Raw genomic sequence first — 24,121 nt, 5'->3', positions numbered from 1 at the left:
TACCAATATGTAAAATACAGAAGGTTCAAGATGGAATCTGTAAAGTCCACAATTCCACTGATTGGGGAAGATTTTGTGATGGCAACAATAGTATGCCTCTTGCAGGTCTATCATGTGCCAATTCATCCTTCTTACAGGAAGTTCCTCAGATTTGCTGTAAGTCCAAATCAAAGAATACATCATTTTCAGTTCAACGTACTTCCCTTCGGGATTTCGTCGGCTCCCCGCTTGTTCACGAAGCTCATGGCGGAAGTGGTGGCTTTTGTGAAAAGACGGGATATCAGTATCGTCCAATATTTGGACATTTTTTATTAATGGCTCCCTCAGTCCCAATATTGAAGGAGCACCTCCAGATGACTCTTCATACTCTGGAATCTTTGGGATGGCTGATAAATCGTGACATGTCGGATCTATTCCCCCCCCCCCCCACACACCAAGAAGCCCTTTTTGGGGATTCTTCTAGATTCCCAGCAGCAGGCCTCGTTTTTGCCAAGGCAAAAGCAAATTCAGCTGAGGTTGAAAGTCCATGCACTAATGAACCAGAACAAGGTCTCCATAAGATTTGCCATGTCCGTCCTGGGGACCATGACCTCCTCTATTCAAGCGGTACCTTGGGCTCAAACACATACGAGGATTTTCCAGAGCTTCATCCTTTCCCACTGGGACAGATCTCTTAAGTTCACTCACCAGCTGGATTCATCTACCAGAGCAGGTGAAAGTATCTTTAAGATGGTGGCTTTGTCCGAGAAATCTGGAAAAGGGAACAGTATGGTTTCAGCATCCGTTTGGGTCAGTCAAGACAGACGTCAGCAAGAGGGGATGGGGAGCCGTAGTCTCCCAGGTGGCTTTTCAGGGAATTTGGTCGCAAGAAATTGCGGATCAGTCCTCGAACTTAAGAGAAATGAAAGCAGTGGAATAGACCCTTCTGGCAGCCGAGTCCCTACTCCAGGTGTCGTATGTCAGAATTTACTCGGACAATATGACAACGGTAGCCCACCTGAGACATAAGGGAAGCACAAGGAACAGAAACCTGCAAGTAATCTCAGCAAGGATCTTTCGCTGGGCAGAGCTTCATCTCCTATCCCTGTCGGCTCTGCACCTGAAGGGCTCCAACAATTATCAAGCAGATTTATTAAGCAGAAGAGACATTCATCCGGGAGAATGGAGTCTGAACTGGGAGATATTCCATATGGTTGTACGGAAATGGGGAAATCTAGAAATGGATCTGTTCGCAAACCACGAGAACGCGAACGAAAGTAAAAACTTTTTTCTCCCTGGACCTCAAGGATCCGGCAGCGGGGATAGATGCGTTAGCTCATCCTTGGAATGTCAGACTCGCATATGCGTCCCGTCCCCCCCCCCCCCCAATTCTGTTGTTACCAAGGACTTTACAAAAAATCAGGGCCGAAAGAGTAAAAACAATCCTCATTGCTCCGATGTGGCCCTAAAGGGAATAGTTCGGAATATTGAACAGTTTGAAGGTGGCAGATCAGTTGATTTTTTTTCTCAGATACACGATCTGCTGCATCAGGGTCCGATCTACCCCTCAGAATCTCTCTTTAGCAGCCTGGCTTCTGAAGCCACCATCCTAAAAGCCAGAGGCTTTTCAGAGGAGGTGATCCATACACTGCAGAAAAGCAGGAAGCAGGTCACGAACTCCATTTATGGAAAGATCTGGAAGACCTTCAAACTGTGGTATGACCCTCATACACTAGATCCCTTTCAGCCGAATATATCTAAGATTCAGTATTTTTTGCAAAACGGTCTGTCTAAAGGATTAAGACCAAGCACTCTTAAGGTCCAGATCTCGGCCCTAAGCTCCTATTTTGTTACTGACTTGGCCCTAAACAGATGGATTAGGAGATTCATGACTGCTGCATAACAAATGAACCCGACGAGAACAAGAAATGTTCCGCCTTGGGATGTCAATACCGTTAAAGGTCTTACCATACAGCAACCTTTTGAGCCAATATCTGAATCTGAAATAGACAAGTTGTCATGGAAAGCAGCGTTGTTGGTAGCCCTGACTACAGCTAGGAGAGTGGGGGAAATACAAGCACTTTTCATCAGAGAGCCTTACTTTAGAGTTCTGGAATACAGAATTATCCTCCAGTTGAAGCCTTCATTTCTTCCCAAAGGCTCATCTGAATTCCATATGTCTCAGCCTATAATCCTTCTATCCTTTTGTCAGAATCTATCAGATAGCAGGGAAGAGGAGTTCCACTCGCTGGATGTTAAAAGGACTATCATCTTCTACTTAAATCAGACTGAGTCCTGGAGAAAGGATCAGAGCCTATTTGTACAATATGGAGGCCCCAACAAAAGGAAGAAAATCTCCAAAAACACGCTGGCAAATTGGATTAAAAAATTGATTTGTGAGGCATACAAAAATCAAGATTTACTCCAGAATCCTTGAAAGCTCAATCCACCAGAGCTATGTCTGTCTCCTGGGCTGAAAAGGCTAGCGCATCCGTCGAGAAGATTTGCAGGGCGGCTACATGGTCATCCGTCCATACCTTTGCTAAACATTATAGATTGGATGTAATGTCAAATAGAGACCTAGCATTTGAAAGGGAAGTCCTTCAGGTGATTGTCCCTCCCTAAAATTCATTCTTTGGTATTGCTCCAGGTGGTGCTGTCATGGAGGGGATTGGAGAAAATAGAATTAGTCTTACTGGTAATTCGGTTTTTAACCCCTTCGCGACCTTGGGATTTACCGTTTATGCATTTTTGTTTTTTGCTCCCCTTGTTCCCAGAGCCATAGTGTTTTTTTATTTTTTGGTCAATATGGCCATGTGAGGGCTTATTTTTTGCGGGATGAGTTGTACTTTTAAACGCCATTACTAGTTTTACCATATCATGTACTGAAAAACGGGAAAAAAATTCCAAGTGCGGTGAAATTGCAAAAAAAAAAAAATGCAATTCCACAGTTTTTTGTTTTTTCTTTCTTTCCACGTTCACTGGATGCTAAAACTGACCTGCCATTATTATTCTCCATGCCATTACGAGTTCGTAGACACCAAACATGTATAGGTTCTTTCTTATTTAAGTAGTGAAAAAAAAATCCAAAGTTTGCTAAAAAAAAAAAAAAAAAATGATCTATGAGAAAAACTCCTTTAGTGTTAATAAAATAGCGAAACCGAATTACCAGTAAGAATAATTCTATTATTTTTTTTTTTTTTTGGTTTAGCAAAACCTTTATAAAAAAGGTTATCTTTATTTAGTAAACGGTCAGCATTTTAAGTATGTCAACTGCCATAGCAGTTTGCTAGCCATTCCAGTCATGACGCAGTAGGACGGGTTGCGTGAAGACATCTGCTCCAGACAGACCTCGAATGATGGCATCTTCTTTCAGGTAACTTGAACACACTTCTATTCACTGAACCTGACAGGATGAGTGGAGGAGCGGAGTGGACTGAAGCTGAAGAACATAACCTTTCTTTGCCTGACTGACAACATTTTTCACAGTCATTCTGACAGGTTTATTGGAGGACAGGATGACAGAGATGCTGGACAAAGAATACAAACTGTCTTCGGGTGCCCAGGCATTTCTGTTCAGTAAGTGACAGAATCCTCTTGTAATTTGCGCATGAAGCGTCGAGTAAGAAAATTAACATTAGTACTACTTAATTGAAGTATATTAGCTATAGGGCAGAAGAGATTTTTATTTTTCTGGCCAGTGCTCTTTTAACTCCTCCCTGCCACTGCTATATATTTTTTTTCTTTTCTTTCCTTTCCTTTCCTGTCTTCCAATAGTCATACTTTTTTTTTTTTTTTTTTTTTTTTTTTGCGGCCTACATAAGGACTTGCTTTTCACAGGGTGAGTTGAAGATTTGAATGCCACCATTTCATTCAATATGTATCATGTACTGAAAAGAAAAAATGCATTATTTGGTTTGGTGACTTGTTCTGGATCTATTTTTTTAATACTGCAGTAAAAATGAGCTAGTAACTTTATTCTGCAGGTCATTTGGGGTACAGTCAACATTTTGATTCTGTTTTCCATTTTTGGGAGGCAGCAAGGTGACTGAAACTGCAATTTTCACGTTTTATATTTTTCAGGGCTGTGGAATCCGTAAGCCAAACCTTCGTCTCCGACTCCTCAATTTTCCCCTCTCCCAACTCCCGACTCCACAGCACTGCTTCACTACTGAGCATGTAATAAAGTTCAGCACAGATTCATCTCCTCTAAAAGCCGAGATCCTTAGATCGGGAATTGAACAGACATTTAAAGGACATTTCATAAGTTTCCCATATTCTTATGAAAAAAATTACAGCACATCCTGCATTGAACTACTGTACCCAAATTATTATATATTTTAGGAGTCTGAGTCGGTCCATTTTATACCAGCTACACCAAAATGCGCTCTGACTCCACAACTCCGATTTCACAGCCCTGTTATTTTTACACTGTTTAGTTCGGGATACATATTGTTATATTTTTGAAGTTCAGACTTTTATGAGCGCAGCAAAAGCAAGTATGTTTATTTTTATTATTTAGAAAAGGGGTAATTTTTAAGCTTTTTTTTTTTTTAAATCTGATAGGTTAAGTACTAAGACTGTACATAAGGCTTGCCAATGTGATTGCTTATTCAGAACCAGACATGTGAGGTAAAAGTACATCATATGTTGGGACGGAGGTAAATAAATGGCTACATTTCTTTTAACAGGGATCTAAGGGGTAACATTTTTCCTTGTGGAGAGTGACAAGCCAGGCCTGGCAAGTCAAAGTGAGGAGACTTGTACGCTATGCATGCTCCTCTAGGAAATTGAATATGCAATTTGCCTCTTTAGAGTGTAAGAGGGCTTGGACTTTAGTGCCACCTATTGAAGTAGCAATCCTAAAAGTCAATATCAATCCTTTAACGAACCTTGCCAGATGACTTAAGATAAAAGTCAAACCAGAATCTCAATTTGCAGACACTGTGTTTTAGGGTGTTGCCTCTCGTCAGTGCAAAGTATGAGATCTGATTTGACTAGGTGAGTGGCTTAAGACTGGGATCTAAGGGGTAACCTTTCTCCTTGTGGAGTGTGACAAGCCAGGCCTGACATGTCAGAATGAGAATACTTATACGCCATGCGTGCTTCTCAGGGAGACTAAATATAAATATCTTCAGAGAGGAAGAGGACTAGTGCCACCAATTGGAAGTAGCAATCCTAAAAATCTCACTCTGACATGCCAGGCCTGGCGTGTCACTCTCCACAATGGGAAATGTTACAGCTTAGATCCCAGTCTTAAGCCTCTCAACTAGCCAAATCAGATCTCATACTTTGAACTGACGAGAGGCAACAACCAGAAACACCATATCTGAAAATTGAGATTTTGGTTTGGCTTTTATCCTAAGTCATATGGCAAGGCTCATTAAAGGGTCGATATTGACTTTTAGGATTGCTGCTTCCTATAGGTGGTGCTAGAGTTCCAGTCCTCTTCTACTCTAAAGAAGCGAATTGCATATTCAATTCCCCAGAAGCGGATGCATAGCGTTTAAGGCTCCTCACTCTGACATGCCAGGCACGTCACACTTTTTAAGCCATCCTGTGGATATGTGTCTTTAGTTGGAAGAAAATGCTTCAGGTAGGTAAACCTCTGTATCCAGCTCCTACCTACAGCTACAGGTGCATCTCACTAAATTAGAATATCATCAAAAAGTTAATTTATTTCAGTTCTTCAATACAAAAAGTGAAACTCATATATTATATAGAGTCATTACAGAGTGATCTATTTCAAGAAACCATACCCAACAATGCAGACGAGCTGAAGGCTGCTATCAAAGCAACCTGGGCTTCCATAACACTTCAGCAGTGCCACAGGCTGATCGCCTCCATGCCACGCCACATTGATGCAGTAATTGATGCTAAAGGAGCCCCGACCAAGTACTGACTGCATTTACTGAACATACATTTCAGTAGGCCAACATTTAGGATTTTAAAAACATTTTTCAAGCTGTTGTTATAAAGTATTCTAATTTACTGAGATAATGACTTTTGTCTTTTCATTGGCTGTAAGCCATAATCATCAAAATTAACAGAAATAAACACTTGAAATAGATCACTCTATATTTGGTGTGATGACTTTTTTCCTTCAAAGCAAAATCAATACTTCAAATTTGATGGAATTCGACAGGGAGGTTGTTCTAAACATCTTGGAGAACTATCTACATATCTTCTGTGGTTGTCGCTTGCACAAATCCTTTTCTCTTCATGTAATTTCAGACAGACCTGATGATGTTGAGGTCAGAGCACTGTGGGGGCAATATTATCACTTCCAGGACTCCTTGTTCTTAATCTTAATGCTGAAGATAATTCCTTATTACATTGTCTGTATATTTGAGGTTGTTGTCTTGCTGCAGAATAAATTTGGAGCCAGTTGGTCGTCTCCCCGATGGTGTTGTATGATTGATAAATATCGGCTTGTATTTCTCAGCGTTGAGGACAATAATCCCCAACTACATTTGCTTAAATGAAGCCCCAAACTTGCATTGAACCTCCACCATGCTTCACTGTAACCTGTAGACACTCATAATTATAATGCTCTACAGCCATCCGTAAATGAACTGCCTTCTGTTAGAGCCAAGCATTTCACACTTTGACTCCTCAGTCTAGAGCAATTGCTGTCATTTTTTTTGCTCTCCAATGCCTGTTTTTATGCCTAGTTTTGACTCTTGACCTTTTTTCCCTTGTCTAAAGTATGCCTTTTTGGCCGGAATTCTTCCATGAAGGCCACTTCTGGCCAGGCTTCTTTGAATAGCAGATTGGTGTAGCAGAGTACCACTAGTTGCTGGCAGTTCTAAACTGATGGCAATGCTGCACATCTTCCAATTTTGTGTCTTTCATCTACTGCAATAAGATCCTTAACCACTAAATCTATGATCATCATTTTAGCCAATATTGTGGTGTTCTCAATGCTGACAAATACAGACAACAACTCCAAACCTACAGCCAATGTCATTAACCGGTTCCCGACCGCCCACTGTAGATAAACGTCGGCGCTTGCTGGGCTCTGTGCAGTGCCGACGTTTAAAAACGGTGGGTGGTCTCGCAGTGCTCAGGACCCCCAGGGTCCTGCAAGCACTGCGATTCCGGTGCAGAGCGTTAGCTCTGACAGGGTACATCATCGGGACCTGATTAGATCAGGTCCCAGTGATGTTAACCCTTTGCTGTCTTCTATATGCTGTGATCTATAGTGATCGCCGCATATAGGAGACAGCAGGAAGAGAGGGGGTCGTCTTACTTGCCTCCGAAGACCTCCGTTTCGTTTGAGGACCTGGGGTTGCTATGGCAGCTGGAGGTCACATGACCGCCTCCAGCTCTGCCATATATGGTGTCCTTCCTGTCTGACTTCAGCCTGTATGTAGCTGAAGTCAGACAGGAGACTCTGACTGAAACAGTCAGTGAAGATCTCATATAATGTAATATATGTGTATTACATTACATGAGATCAGTGATCAGAAAAATAAAAATTAATGTCCCATACAGGGACTAAGTAAAAATGTAAAAAAAAAGTTTTTAAACTATTAAAAAAAAAAATCACAAAATAAATAAAAATAAATAAATAAAATATTAAACCAATAAATCCGTAAATTATTACAAAACCAAAAAAAGTACACATATTTGGTATCGCCGCGTCCGAAACAACCCGAGCTATAAAACTGTCACACTAATTAACTCCTTCTGTGCACACCGTAATAAAAATAAATAAAAAACGAAGCAAAAAAATATGCTTTTTCATCATATCGCCAAACAAAAAGTGGAAAAAAATGCGATCAAAAAGCAGAATAGAAATAAAAATGGTACCACTGAAAACGTCATCTTGTTCCGCAAAAAAAAGCCGCCATACAGCTCCATCAGCCAAAAAATAAAAAAGTTATAGCGCTCAGAATAAAGCAATGCAAAAAAAATATTTTTTTTTCTATAAAATTGTTTTATTGTGTAAAAGCGCCAAAACATGAAAAAAATACAGTAAGTGTAGTATCGCTGTAAACGTACTGACCCGAAGAATAACGCTGCCTGATCACTTTTACCACACGCAGAACGGCATAAAAAAAACTCAAAAAACAATTCCTGAAGTGTTTGTTTTTGTTAACTTTACCTCCCAAAAAACGGAATAGAAAGCGATCAAAAAATGTCACATGCCCAAAAATGGTTCCAATAAAAATTTCAACTCGTCCCGCAAAAAACAAGCCGTCACATGACTCTATCGGCCGAAATATGGAAAAATTATAGCTCTCAAAATATGGTGATGCAAAAACTAGATTTTGCAAAAAAAGCGTATTTTAGTGTGTGACAGCTGTCAGTCATAAAAACCCGATATAAATCTGGTATCTCTGTAATCGCACCGACCCGAAGAATAAAGTAATCTAATCAGTTATATCACACTAGGAACGGCATAAAAAATAAATAAAACAAATATTATTCACCTGCTACTGATTTGTTTATTATGTCTCCCAAAGATCCCAGTAAGGCTCTGCTCACATTTATCCTGTGCTCTGCGCTGAGCACTTACACCAGAGTTTCCGTGTAAATCTCTGAAATACGTGATTCAGCCAGAACCCATGATGGAAGATTCCCTGTAATGAGGCAGATATAGGCCACTGTGGATGCCGTCTAGCCTGGGATCCCACGGTGTCATTTGTTTTAGGCGTGCATAAAAGTGCGGTTGGCCACAGTTTTGTGCACTTCTGAAAAAAAGGACACCACTAAACAGAGGCCAGACGGAGTCCAGAGTAACTCTGCTGCCTCATTACAGTGAATGGATCCTGCAGGGGTTTCATCTGAATTACATCACTTGGAAAATTAGATGGAAACCCCGATGTAAGTGCTCAGCCTAGAGCGCCGGATAAATGTTACGTAAAATGTTCCCAATAAAAGCTTCAGCTCAGTCCTCAACAAAAGCTAGTCCCCACTCAGGTCCATCATCTGTTAAAAATATAAGGGACTTCCAAGTTACTGGTAGCAGAAAGACTCTGGAAAAGCAAAATTGTCCTTGACCCCCAAAAGAAATTCAGAAAATTTTGTGCTCCCAAATCCAAATGCCTGTTCTACAATAATTTGTTCTCCAATTGTCAAATAGCGCTCCTTCCCCCTCAAATCTCACCGTATGGCTAAGTGGTACGATACAGCCACATATGGGGTATTGACACTTTTAGAAGAAATTGTGTGACACATTTCGGCACCATTTTTACCCATTGCCCTGTGTGAAAATGTAAAATCTGAGGGTAAAACATTTTTTTGTGGTAAAAATATAATTATGCTTTTTTCACTGCCCAATGGTATAAATTTAAAAATTAAAAAATGCTCACTACTTCCCTAGATGAATTCCTTGAGAGGTGTAGTTTACAAAATGGGGTCACTTGTGGGGGTTTCTGCTGTTTTGGCATGTCAGCGACTCTTCAAATGTGACATGGTGTCTGCTGCCTATCCCAGCCAACATAGTGCTTCTTTCTCTTCCGAACCCTGCCGTACACCAAAACAGTGGTTTTCCCCCACATATGGGGTATCGGCGTACTCAGGAGAAATTGTACAACAAATTTCATGGTGCAATTTATCCTGTTACCCTTATGATAATGCAAAATTAGGGAATGAAAAACATTTTTTATGGGAAAAATGTGAAAATTTTATTTTTACGGCTCAATATTATAAACTTCTGTGAAGCAGCTGGGGGTGCAAGGTGCTCACCACACATCTAGATAAGTTCCCTAAGGGGTCTAGTTTCCAAAATGGTGGCACTTGGGGTTTCCGCTGTTTAGGCACATTAGGGGCTCCCCAAATGTGACATGGCGTCCGCTAATTATTCAAACAAATTTTACATTCAAAAAGTCAAATGGCGCTCCTTCCCTTTCAAACCCTGCCATGTGCCCAAACAGTAATTTGCCTCCACATATGGGGTATCAGCGTGTTCAGGAGAAATTGCATAACAAATTTCATGGTGCAATTTATCCTATTACCCTTATGATAATGCAAAATTAAGGGATGAAAAACGGTTTTGTGGGAAAAATGTGAAAATTTTATTTTTACAGCTCAATATTATAAACTTCTGTGAAGCACCTTGGGGTTCAAGGTGCTCACCACACATCTAGATAAGTTCCCTAAGGGGTCTAGTTTCCAAAATGGTGGCACTTGTGGGGGGTTTCCGCTGTTTAGGCACATTAGGGGCTCCCCAAATGTGACATGGCGTCCGCTAATTATTCAAACAAATTTTACATTCAAAAAGTCTAATGGCGCTCCTTCCCTTTCAAACCCTGCCATGTGCCCAAACAGTAATTTGCCTCCACATATGGGGTATCAGCACGCTCAAGAGAAATTGCACAAAAAAATTTGGGGTCCATTTTTTCATGTTACCCCTGTGAAAATAAAAAAATTGGGTCTAAAGTAACATTTTTGTGAAAAAAGTTAAATGTTAATTTTTTTCTTCCACATTCCAAAAATTCCTGTGAAGCACCTGAAGGGTTAATAAAGTTCTTGAATGTGGTTTTGAGCACCTTGAGGGGTGCAGTTTTTAGAATGGTGTCACTTTTGGGTATTTTCTGTCATAAAGACCCCTCAAAGTGACTTCAAATATGATGTGGTCCCTAAAAAAATGTTTTTGTAAATTTTGTTGGAAAAATGAGAAATCGCTGGTCAACTTTTAACCCTTATAGCTCCCTAACAAAAAAAAATTTGGGTTCCAAAATTGTGCTGATGTAAAGTAGACATGTGGGAAATGTTATTTATTAACTATTTTGTGTGACATATCTCTCTGATTTAAGGGCATGAAAATTCAAAGTTTGAAAATTGCAAAATTTTCAAAATTTTCGCCAAATTTCCGATTTTTTCACAAATAAACGCAAGTGATATCGAAGAAATTTTACCACTATCATGAAGTACAATATGTCACGAAAAAACAATCTCAGAATCAGGGGAATACGTTGAAGCGTTCCAGGGTAATTACTTCATAAACTGGCAGTGGTCAGAATTGAAAAAATTGGCCCGGTCACGAAGGCAAAAACAGGCTCTGGCGCGAAGTGGTTAAGAACGATCTTCTGTGTAAAGAACAATAAGTTCTAGAAGTGATGCTATGGCCTCTACAGAGCCCTGAACTCAACGTGAAAAACAAGTGGGGTACATACAGTCCTAGGAGGGATTCTACAATACATACAAAAAGGGGAGAACCCTCACTAACATGATCTAAAACTTAGCTTTTATTAAAGGGAATCTGTCACCCCCTGGGAGATATCAGACCTCTACTATCACAGTGACTCTCCGGCGCCTGCGCAGTAGAACCCTGCGGCGCAGTGCACTGACAAAGGCGGCTGGGTGGAAACAAAGCGCGCTCTGTGAGCGGCCGCATGCGCCTGGAACTGAGGGAGAACAGTGCACGTCACAGGGCTCTGTGACGTGCAGAGGAGGGATGCAATATGATAAATAAGCACATAGGCGGAGATTCCGGGGATTACTAAGAAGATAGGCGGGGATTTCTTGGCATCCGGGGGACGCCAAGCATGTGCAAAACCGATTTGATAAAAGCACATTTCTCTGCAATCAAACCTCTACTATGGGCCATACAGGTATGTATAGATTTACTTTTCTATAACCTGTATGCCCATTGTAGAGGTCTGATATCTCCCAGGGGTGACAGATTCCCTTTAAATATATATAAAGGAGGGTGTAGAAATAAACCAATTAAAATTGCTGGGTCCCCAGTTTGCTAATTTGATGTTATTCCTAAATCAATGGCATCCCGGGTGCCAAAGTTTATAAGCAAAACAGGGCAAACTATTAAAATAAGTCATGTTTTACAGTTTACACAGCGTCATCAGGGGAAGGTACACAAACACTAATGGTGGCCGGCCACAAATGCCTTCTATATATATAGCCTATGTGCATAAACGGATAGAGTGACGTGAGTGGTTCCATGGAGCAATCGCAACGCTCTAACAGGAAGGTCCTTTCTGCTAGTGCATACCTGTGATCGCATGGGCCAATCACAACGCTCAAGTCAGAAGGTCTTTTCTGCACTAGCAGAAAGGACCTTCTTCATTTTGCTTTTTTTTTGTATTTGCTTTTTTTTTTGGCAGAAATGAAAAGTGATAGTGTGCAATACACACACTGTCATGATTCCCCCATATTCCACATGTTGGTGGGTGGTTATAACTTGTGCAATTTGAATACTACCGGTTACATGCCAATTAATCTCATACCGCTTCTGTCAACTTTCCTCTATTGAGAGAAGGTGAACACATCTAGCCTGCTAATCATGTTTGTATACCATACTCTCGATTCTGTGGACACAAAGTATGACTGTAGACTTTATGATTTCATCAAACCTATATACAAAAAGAAACATTCCTAATTTAGGAGTTAATAATAAAACAAAAATCCTATAAACTATTCCAAATAAATAAGGTATTAATTATATTATTTGAATTAATTTCACAACATATAGGAACAAAATACATACAGTTTTTATATGTCAAAACAGGCTGATGCATGATGAGCCATATATTGCCACAAATAGTACTATAGTAATATATTAGACTATACTAACCATACGACCTAATATTTCATATAGTATAATATTTAATCAAATGTATAATAAATAGGCCGACATAATAGAGTATCACATTAACCACTCATAATTAAAGCATAAATAAATATCACTGCCAGACAACCCCTTTAATACTGTTGTGCACAGGCCCAGCATTGTCTCATGGGTTATTCATTTCCCATTATAAGCAGTGACCCGGTCTGAAAAATTCCCTTCTGGGAAATTACAATGGGAATTTCCAATCTTCTTTGTTTCAATTTTTCTGTTTTCAGTTTATTGCCATGGAGAATAGTATCCTCTGCTCACATGGGGAGAGTGAGAGAATCCACAGAGGGGATGAGCGTCCTGCATCTTTAGGCTATGTTCACACATTGTGTTTTTTTCAGCATTTTTTTTTTTTCTGCAGCAAAACCTCATGTCTTGGCAGGAAAGAAGCTGCATCAAAAACGCAGGTTTTAGTGCGTTTTTCAGGATCCCAAAGCTCAGTTTTGCTTCCACCACAGAAGCATGAACACCGGTCACCAATGCAAGACATATGTGAAACCATATTAACCAGAATTTCAAATGTAACAGTGAGGAAGGTGAATTGTTCAGGAATAGTTTAACTAAGACACTGGCAGTGCATTGAGTTTGTATGACACTGTTTACTTTCATACTATGGTCTGCCATTCAGTTGCACAGGCATTGTCCAATTTCACACCTCCCTGGGCCACAGGTATTGTTCAATCTCACACCTAGGTGAGCCAATGTTTACACTTACACATCACTAATTTAATTAAAGGCTACTAATACAAACTACCATCTAGGTGACAAAGGCAAGATGGTAAAATCACAAAAATACATGTGTTTCACATACTGTTGTACTTGCTTATTTTCACTAAATGCAGCAAAACCTGATTGCTATGTTCACACTAGGTGTTTTTTCACTACCCATTACTTCCAACTGGTGAAAAACTCTGAAAGAAGTGACATTCTGTATTCAGTGATTGCCTGTAGCGGTCGCATGGATGTTTATGCTCTCACCACTGGCCAGGCTTCTCCCAATAGTGGATTGGTGTAGTAAACAAATACTGACCAGTAAGCAAATACTGACCGGAACCACCAGAGCATTGGGGCTGTAGGATTTAACAAACAGATGAGCATTGGAAGTGTCAATCACGACTGTTGGTTGCGTAGGTGGTAATTTAATAATCTGTTTAGACCAGCCAGCTGCACTTTATGGTTCACAGAAGGATCGGGAAAATATTTTTTCTGCTCACATAGAATATCTTTATTCTCTGCAACACCTGTCCTGTTTACACAATGATTTTTATGCCGGGAAAATCATTGTGATTTGTTAAGTTTTTTGGGGCGATTACCAACCTATTTAGATGATCTGATGTTAATGAGTGTTCATTTACCAGTTATTGGCCCTTCTAAAAGCATCAGAAGGTTTTTTTTTCCTCACAAGCTCCGGCTAATCCTTTAAAGGGTTACATCCATCTTTAATGATGGGTATTATGTTTTTTTTTTTTGTCTTAAAATTTCCCTCTGTTCCATGATAATCAGTTGTATTTTTTGTTTATAACTTGTGTGCTAGGGAATTGTCCATTGTTGCGGTGGCCAAGCATCTAGTGCTTACAAGCTCTTTCCAATTTTTTTTCAAATGAGCTTTTAAGCACTGCAGTGGAGCTGGCTGTGGGTTCTGAATTGCACTTTTAGCTTCCAATTTCTTCCAGTTTAAGTGCTAGGGTGCTCTTTCAGTGCTGCAATGACAGTATTAGAAAAGCACATAGGGTTTCTTTTATATGGTTCCTTCTGTTCAAATGTACATCCAAATCAAATGATCAAAGGGATGGGATCGTGTATTATTATTATAATATATTTCTTACGTACAATGTGGCCTTATATTTCCCAATCTCCCCTAATAAACAGGAAGATAATTTGTATTTACTGTGTATGGATGACCATTTGAAAGTAGTGACTACAACCCACTGTTTGGCCAATATTCATTACTAATTACAAAATCCCCATTTCATTTGTTGTTCATGAGGATCTTCAGAACGTGATCATGCCAAGCATAGCAGAACCGAGCTGTTCTATAGGTGGTTTTCAGATCAATAAGGATGATGTCAGAGTGTTTTGAAACTGTTTTAGGCTTTGGCTGAACAACGACTTTGGTTGCAAAAGAGGCCACTATATGCCACTGCTACATCAGTGTATGTATATGTGGCATTGCAACTACTAGGGTATTTAGACAAGCGAGCCACAAAAAATCCGACTGGGTTTGGTGTTTTGCAAATTACTTAATTACGGTTAGCAGTACCCCATTCACCTGTATTATTCCACGTTGGAGCAGTAGCACATAATGTTCTTTGACAGGCGGCCTGTGTTGTGGCCAAAGCCTTTGTTAGTCCAATATATTAGCCAGGGCCATGAGGGGTACATCTGCTTTTCATTAAGTAGACAGGGTCATTAAAACATTTGAAGCGGATTATTATTATAGCGCCATTTATTCCATGGCGCTTTACATGTGAAAGGGGGTATACATACAAAAATAATTACAATAATCTTGAACAAAATGTGATGGCGACTGGTACAGGAGGAGCGAGGACCCTGCCCGCGAGGGCTCAGTCTTCTAGGGTTGGGTGAGGATACAGTAGGTGAGGGTAGAGCAGCGGTATTGTGCAGTGATGGTTACTGCAGGTTGTAGGCTTGTCGGAAGAGGTGGGTCTTTAGGTTTCTTTTGAAGGTTTCCACGGCAGGCGAGAGTCTGATATGTTGGGGTAGAGAGTTCCAGAGTAGGGGGGGATTAACAGGAGAAGTCTTGTATGCGATTGTGGGAAGAGGGGAGTAGAGCAGGAGATCTTGTGAGGTTGCGTGCAGATATGTGTCAGGAGACTAGGTCACAGATGTATGGAGGAAACAGATTCTGGATGGCTTTATATGTCATGGTTAGGGTTTTGAACTGGAGTCTCTGGACAATGGGGAGCCAGTGAAGGGAATGTAAGAGAGGAGAGGCTGAGGAATAGCGAGGGGACTGGTGGATTAGTTGGGCAGCAGAGTTTAGGATAGATTGGAGGGGTGCGAGCGTGTTGGAAGGGAGGCCACAGAGTAGAAGGTTGCAGTAGTCGAGGCGGGAGATGATGAGGGCATGCACTAGTGTTTTTGCAGATTCGTGGTTGAGGAATGTGCGAATCCGGGAGATATTTTTGAGTTGGAGTCGGCAGGAAGTGGAAAGGGCTTGGATATGTGGTTTGAAGGAGAGATCAGCGTCCAGAGTTACCCCAAGGCAGCGATCTTGCGGGACTGGGGAGATTGAGCAGCCATTGACGTTGATAGGTCTGATGGGGGGGGAGGTTTAATGAGATGGTGGAAAGATGATGAATTCTGTTTTATCCATCTTAAGTTTTAGAAATTGAGCAGAGAAGGATGAAATAGCGGACAGACATTGTGGGATTTTGATTAGTAGGGAGGAGATATCGGGTCCAGAGAGGTAGATCTGTGTGTCATCAGCATAGAGGTGATACTGAAAGCCGTGAGACTCTATGAGCTGTCCTAGGCCGAAGGTGTAGATGGAGAAGAGCAGGGATCCTAGAACTGAACCTTGGGGGACACTGACAGACGGGGCGAGATGAGGAGGTGGTGTGTGAGTGGGACACACTGAATGTCCTGTCTTTTAGGCATGAAGAGATCCAAGATAGGGCTAAGTCTATGATGCCGAGAGATGAAAGAGTCTGTAGTAAGAGGGAATGGTCCACTGTGTCGAAGGCAGATGATAGGTCTAGGAGGAGGAGGACAGAGTAGTGTCGCATGGATTTGGCGGTTAGTAGGTCGTTGGTGACTTTAGTCAGGGCAGTTTCAGTAGAATGGTGCAGTTGGAGGCGGTCAAAGAGAGAGCAGGAGGAGAGGTGGGAGGGCAGTTCATAGTGGACACGTTCCAGTAGTTTTGAGGCATAGGAGAGAAGGGATATGAGGCAGTAGCTTGTCAGAGGATGGGTGGGCTTTTGGAGGATGGGTGTGATCGAGGCATGTTTGAAGCATGAGGGGAAGACACCAGTTGTTAGTGACAGGTTGAAAAGGTGGGTTAGGGTTGGGATGAAGATAGTGGTAAGGTTTGGGATGAGGTGGTACGGCATTGGGTCAAGTTCACAGGTGGTGAGGTGTTATTTGGAACGTAAAGAGGAAAGTTGATCTTCAGTCGTTTTGGAGAAGGAGGATTGAGTAGATGTGAGGAGGGGCTGGGGGGACTTTAGGCAAACGCTTTGTCTGATGGTGTCACTCTTCTGCTTGAAAAATTAGGCAAAGTCTTCAGCTGAGATGAGATGGAGGAGGCGCTGGGGGATGGAGGAGAGAATTGAAAGTGTTGAATAGCTGTTTAGTGATATGAGAGATGAGCTGAATGTTTTGCTGCACTGAATGTGGACTTGAAGGTAGTGAGGGACTGTTTGAATGCGATGAAGTGGTCTTTGGAGTGGGACCTTTTGCATCTACGCTCAGCAACCTTGGAGGCCCGTCGCAGTTCTTTGGTTAGGCTGGTGATCCAGGGTTGCCTGTTGATTGTGCGAGCTTTGGTATGTGTGAGGTGGGCGACCGAATTGAGAGCTACAGCTGTTGTGATGTTGTATAAAGCTGCAGCAACATTTGCATCATGTAAGGAACTAATGTCTGTAAGAGGAAGAAGGGATACAGAGCGTGAGTGTAGGTCAAGGTGTTTAAGATTTCTGCGAGGGTGTGCAAGTTTGTGGGTTGGGGATTGTGGTCCTGGAGAGGAGAGAGTAGAGCATATAAGTAGGTTGTGGTCAGAAAGTGGGAAAGGTGAGTTAGAGAGGTTAGATAGGGAACAGAAAAAAATCGCTGCACAGCTGTTTAGTCGGTGCTTGAGTAGGGGCCGAACCCAGGCAGTCTGTTGTACTGATGAAGGTCGGTTTGACCAAAACGTTTGTCATTTATTTAATTTTTGGACTGCATTAAAATTTCTTTCACTTTATCTAATCTGAGTGCTGAGGTTTTTCCATTAGATAGGGAACCGAGGCTGGTGAAGATGAGGTCAAGAGTGTGACCATCTTTGTGAGGGGCTGGGAAGACCATTGAGCAAGGCCGAAGGAGGAAGTGAGGGAAAGAAGCTTAGAGGTAGCTAAGAGGGAAGTGTCGATGGGAATGTTGAACTCGCCCATGATGATACTGAGGATGTCAGTGGAAAGGAAATGAAGTAGCCAGGTGGTGAAATGATCTAAGAAGGTGGTGGCTAGCCCTGGGGCGTGGTAAATGATGGCCATTTGGAGGGGGAGTAGATGCGCACTCAGTGCACCTCAAAAGAGGGGAGAGTAATGAAGGGTGGCAGTGGGATTTGGGTGAAGGAGCAGTTATCTGGCAGGACAAAACCTACTCCTCCACCATGCTTTCCAATGGGGTGAGGGGTGTGGGAAAGATGGAATCCACCGTACGAAAGTGCAGCTGGAGAGTCCGTGTCAGAGGTGGTGAGCCAGGTTTCAGTGATGCCGAGGAAGGAAAGTTTGTTAGTGATGAAAAGATCATGGATGTAGGAAAGTTTGTTGCAGACGGAGCGAGCGTTCCATAGAGCTCCTGTTAGTGGGACTGGGGAAGCAGGAGCTGGGCAGATGTGTATGAGGTTAGAAGGGTTGTGAGAGTGTGTGATAGATTGTGGATAGGAGGTGGAGATGACTGTGGGGATGTGGTGAGGAGGAAGGCCAGGATTTGGGGAGATATCGCTAGCTGTGAGGAGGAGCAGAGAAAGTGTTAGTAGGTGGGAGCAGGAGAACACGTGAGGTGGCTGCCTGTGTTTGGAGACAAAGGATTGAATTTTGAGGAATGATTCTGAGGAGGAAGTGAGATGAATGGGGAGGATGGAGGGAGTGATGACCAGTTCCTTACTAGGTGAAGGAAAAAGTGAAGGATTAAGGGGGTGAGAGTGAAAACAAACACAAACATTGTTTACTGTGACTAAGTATCCAATTACCTTCAGTTCAATTCAGGTATAATTCATATTTCTACACTTAAGCAACACACTTAAGGCGATGCACTGCAGGCAAGTCTATAGCAGACTCCTTGCTCACAATATATTTGCTACAGAATGCATTGAGGTGTGAACCAGAGGAGAGTGGTCTGTGCTCATCTTGATCAACTGATTGAGGCTGAGCCAGATGCAGGATATTCAATGGCCAAGTAAACAAGGTCATAAATAAGAGTGGGGGGGGGGGGTAGTAGTTGTTAGTTGAAAAACATACCATGTGTATGTAGTAGCAGAGGCAGGGAGAAATCAGCATGGGATCAACAGATCTCAAATCGATCAGTTATCGGTTTCCACTTGTCTGGCATGCTCTTTTAATGTGTGTTAAGCATTCAATACGTTCAGTCTCTTTATTGTAATCCATTGTATATGCTAGTTTATTAATTTTGTTCAGGCTTTTTACATTGTGAGTCTAAGCTGATTTACAGTTCTGAATAGCTTGTGTTTTTTTTCCCAAATACTAAGCCTGTGATTAAACTTTAGTCTCTTCTGGGAAATGTCTGTTCCCGTATTTAATTTGAAAACTTTCAATTTAATGTGTTTCTTTGGTTGTTAGAAAATGGTCTAGCTTCTGTTATTTCACACCCATTACAGGGCCGCCATGGTACAGCGCTGTATTATTTATTTCCTAATATCTTTAATCCATTACACTTCTTCCCCCACTCCCTTGGTCCAAGTTTGTACGCCAACAAATAGGAAATAAAATATCTGTTGTATGATTACTGTCATTCTTTTGGCCAATAAAAATCTGCATCTTGCACCATAAAACAGTATCCAACAAAAAATATGTGCACTACTGAGACAACCCCTTCTCAATTGCTATGTTTCTTCTCCTAAAGTAATATCTGCTAATACTCTTATCTGCTTCCAACAATATCGGCATCAGAGCTCATGTGACGTTCTTATGCCACGTAAGCTCTGCAGCCACTTCATTCTTTCTGATGTAATAGAGCAGCAGCCGCTCTTTCTACAGATGTCAATTTTGTCCTAAGGAAGTGAGAGAGAAGTGGCTGCTGATGAGCTGCGGGGCTCATGTGACATAACAACGTCAAGTAATACCCCGAGCCAACGTAGCTGGAATCAGAGGTGAGTATAGCATGTTTTTATTTTGCACTGGGGAATCTAGCATTTGAGAAAGGGTTTTCTGAGTAGTTGACCAACACCTTTAAATAAAGACTTCTTATTCTACATCTTAAAGTAGATGGATTTAAACATGATGTGAACTGAGACTACTGACTCTATTGGCGATTTCAGGCAGACTAACAATATATAATTTACCTCTGACGATAAGCTCGGGTACAAAGTAAAAAGAAAAGGTGCGGTGTATATACTCTTTTTTTTATAGAGTTACTTCTTGATCGGATCAATAATAGAAATTTGAGCAATATGCATGGGCAAACATTGGTGTCAGAGCTCAATAGTAATTTTATGGGTGTGTAAAACGCTCTGAGGTCAGGGTCACACGACTGTATAAATCTGACAAGTTCTATCCGATTTTTTTTATCGGATAGCACTCAGACTAATGTTATTCAATGGGGCAGTGTTGAGGACCATTTTTTTTTTTTTTTTTTTTTTTTACACACACTGACAATCTGTCTGAATGTATGCGAGATTTGAGTTTCACTCTGAAATTGTAAGCCTCTGACCCATTCAAGTCAATGATGCTTGGAAGCATCGGACTACACTCAGATGACATCTGAGTGCTGTCCGATTTCCGCGGACTGAAACAATGGAGAACAAAATTTCTCCATCTGCTCCTCACAATGTGGTGCGGTTCTCTCATCCGAGAGAATCTGATCACACTATGCTAAAATTCTGACAAGCTCTGATCAGAGTTTGATCGGAGTATCATTTGGCATAATCAACCCGATCTACGAACGTGTGACACCCCCCCCCTCCCTATGTGCTGCACGCAGTGCCGGTTGCCCCCCTCCCTATGTGCTGCACGCAGTGCCGGTTGCCCCCCTCCCTATGTGCTGAACACAATGCCGGTTGCCCCCCTCCCTATGTGCTGCACTCAGTGCCGGTTGCCCCCCTCCCTATGTGCTGCACTCAGTGCCGGTTGCCCCCCTCCCTATGTGCTGCACGCAGTGCCGGTTGCGTCCCTCCCTATGTGCTGCACGCAGTGCCGGTTGCGTCCCTCCCTATGTGCTGCACGCAGTGCCGGTTGCGTCCCTCCCTATGTGCTGCACGCAGTGCCGGTTGCGCCCCTTTGTGCTCCTTACTGTATTTATTCTCCAGACACTGTAATAGTGATTTCTGATTTCCTCCTTATACCACTGCTGTGCATTGACTAACTGATTGCATATTGATGGCCTATCCTGTAGGAACACAGATGACCACAGATGAATACTTTTTTCGGATGCAAGGTGTGTCCTTTATGGATACGAAACATCAAGATTGTATACAAATATTAATTGTTCTCACTTGTAATAGACTTTGTAATACCCCAGTTATGTGTACTTTTAGTATTAGGGCAGAGACTGATGGCCATATATCTCGTGCGAGGATCGCATGGTAAACCTTGTACTGGCTGTCTGCTCCCTTTCCTGAGCTCGACAGCTGCATAGAAATACATCACACTGTCATGCTCCGGTCACAAGAGGAGCTAGCGAGTCTGTTCAGTGCGATGCGATTATCGCATGACTTATACAGCAGTCTGTCTCTGCCCTTACGATGAATATCTATTTGGTCATTTGCTGTTGGTCTATTTCTGACTGTGAAATCCAATCCCTCTGCATTTTGTCTCTTCTCCAGGAAACTTGTACAGTAGGTGCACTGATGACCTGCGAGAACTGAGCTCTCACACGTGGGTGATCTGCTGACACTTCCTTCTGTGCTTGGCGAATGTCTTACCAAATAATATAAAAGCATTTGACAGAACATGGGAGGAGCAGTAAGTGCTGGGGAAGACAATGATGATTTGATTGATAACCTAAAGGAAGCACAGTACATACGCACTGAAAAAGTAGAACAAGCCTTCAGAGCAATTGACCGAGGGGAATATTACTTGGAAGGATACAGGGACAATGCCTATAAGGACCTAGCTTGGAAGCATGGCAACATCCACTTGTCTGCACCTTGCATCTATTCAGAAGTCATGGAGGCATTAAAGCTTCAACCAGGATTGTCTTTTCTTAATCTTGGAAGTGGAACTGGATACTTAAGTACAATGGTGGGCTTAATTTTAGGTAAACTATTTTTTTTCTGATTCTATAAATACAGGAATACTGTTATAATTGCTATTTTATCTTCAGGATACTGTATACCAGGAGCAGATACAGACAGAAGAGAGCGCCTGTGCAAGAAAAATATATGGGCCCTTTGCATTTCTATAGCTCATCATAATGTACAATTCCACCTGCTTTAGAGGTGGAATTGGGCCCCTATGTGACTGCGTAAGTTGCACCCATGGTATGTTGTCCCTTCCTACCTACAGTTGCAAGATGTCTACTACAAGCCACAAATCTAATTTAACTATGGCTGCTGATGGAGGAACATATGACCAGACTGGTCCATCAGCCTCCTACAATTGTAAAATGCCTCACATGGAAAAGCTTGTTTTCTATTGGAGGAGGCTGAAGGATAGGTCTGGTCATGTGATCCTCTACCAACAGACATTGTATATTCAGAAGTGCTGATCAGTGTGTGAGGAAAGCAGCATAAACCAGAGAAGGTGGCCAGCCCCCTTGAGGCTTTATTCATACCATGTTTGCATACTATACATATTGCACTTTGCATCTGCGTGTATATGTACTCCTCGAGCCAGCAGAATAATTCTCACAAGGCAAACAAGACACCTTCAGAGTTTCGTGTGGTTTGTGACAGGTCACGAACAGTTGCCTTAAGTCCTGTGAGTAGTGAGAATGTCTTCAAAAATCACACTTTCAGCACATCCTACTGATGCTCAGTTGGATTAAGATCTGGGGAATTTTGAGGTCAAGTCATCACTTAAAGACATTTCTGAACAATTTTTAAAATGTGATGGGTTGTATTATCAGGCGGTGATGCTCTCATGACAATGTACTAGACCTTCAACAATGTATAAGTGCAGTAGGTGGTATGTAACATAGTTTTTAAAACTGACCTGCGATATAATAGACTAGCATCCGACTGGTAACATAGTAACATAGTTTTTAAGGTTGCAGGAAGACTAAGTCCATCTAGTTCAACCCATAGCCTAACATGTTGATCCAGAGGAAGTAAAAAAAAAAACATGTGGCAAACACGAAGCTCCACTTTGGGGAAAAAAATTCCTTCCCGACACCATATGACAATCAGACTAGTTCCCTGGATCAACGCCCTATCAAGGAATCTAGTATATATAACCTGTAATATTATACTTTTCAAGAAAGGCATCTAAACCCTTCTTAAATTTTAGTAGTGAATCACTCATTACAACATCATGCGGCAGAGAGCTCCATAGTCTCACTGCTCTTACAGTAAAGAATCCGCGTCTGTGATTATGATTAAACCTTCTTTCCTCCAGACGTAGAAGATGCCCCCTTGTCCCCGTCTCAGGCCTCAGGGTAAAAAGATCAGTAGAAAGGTCTTTGTACTGTACCCTCATATTCTTGTACATAGTAATAAGATCACGCCTTCGTTTTTCCAAACTAAATAACCTCAAGTGTAATAACCTGTCTTGGTATTGTAGACACCCCAGTCCTCTAATAACCTTGGTCGCTCTTCTCTGCACCCGCTCTAGTTCAGCTATGTCTTTCTTATACACAGGAGACCAGAACTGTACACAGTATTCTAAGTGTGGTTGCACTAGTGACTTGTATAGAGGTAAAATTATGTTCTCCTCATGAGCATCTATGCCTCTTTTAATGCATCCCATTATTTTATTTGCCTTTTGAGCAGCTGCCTGACACTGGCCACCAAACGTGAGCTTGTCGTCCACCAATACACCCAGGTCTTTTTCAGTGACCGTTTCGCCCAGTGTTTTACAATTAAGCATATAATTATACATTTTATTTCCTCTGCCCAAGTGCATTACCTTACATTTATCCCCATTAAAGCTCATTTGCCATTTATCAGCCCAAGCTTCTAGTTTACATAGATCCTCCTGTAATATAAAATTGTCCTCCTCTGTATTGATTACCCTGCAGAGTTTAGTGTCCTCTGCAAATATTGAAATATTACTCTGTATGGCCCCCTACAAGGTCATTAATAAATATGTTAAAAAGAAGGGGGCCCAATACTGACCTCTGTGGTACCCCACTGTTAACTGAGACCAAGTCTGAGTGTGTTCCATTAATAACCACCCTGTGTCAAGGTAACTTCCATGTGAATACCAGGATTTAAAATTTCCTGGCAGAACATTGCTCAGAGCATTGTACTGCTTTAGGCTTGCCTTCTTCACATGGTACATTCTGGCGTCATGTCTTCTCAAGGTAGGTGACATACAGGCACCTGGCCGTCCACATGATGCAAATGTAAGCATGATTCTTGAGACATGGCCACCTTATTCCATTGCCCCATGGTCCAGTTTTGATGCTTGTAGTTGCTTTGACAGTTTGCTCCTATACAACCCATACACAGCAATGTGATCTGCTGCTATCCTACCATAGCAGGCATTACATTTT

General features: G+C 41.8%; 1 protein-coding gene across 1 annotated transcript in view; it reads left to right on the top strand.

The window, feature by feature from the left end:
* Nucleotides 1–24,121, top strand: part of PCMTD1 (protein-L-isoaspartate (D-aspartate) O-methyltransferase domain containing 1) — a 93,558-nt gene that overhangs the window by 9,119 nt on the left and 60,318 nt on the right. The window contains exon 2 of the mRNA XM_073679285.1: nt 21,291–21,724. Within this exon, the coding sequence (XP_073535386.1) occupies nt 21,418–21,724 (307 nt within the window). The 5' untranslated portion in view covers nt 21,291–21,417. The remainder of the gene's footprint in view (nt 1–21,290; nt 21,725–24,121) is intronic.

Source organism: Phyllobates terribilis, unplaced genomic scaffold (assembly GCF_046119375.1).
Source record: "Phyllobates terribilis strain yellow unplaced genomic scaffold, ASM4611937v1 Scaffold_4__5_contigs__length_816908805, whole genome shotgun sequence".
NCBI lineage: Eukaryota > Metazoa > Chordata > Amphibia > Anura > Dendrobatidae > Phyllobates > Phyllobates terribilis.
This window is presented reverse-complemented; position numbering and strand designations above follow the sequence as displayed.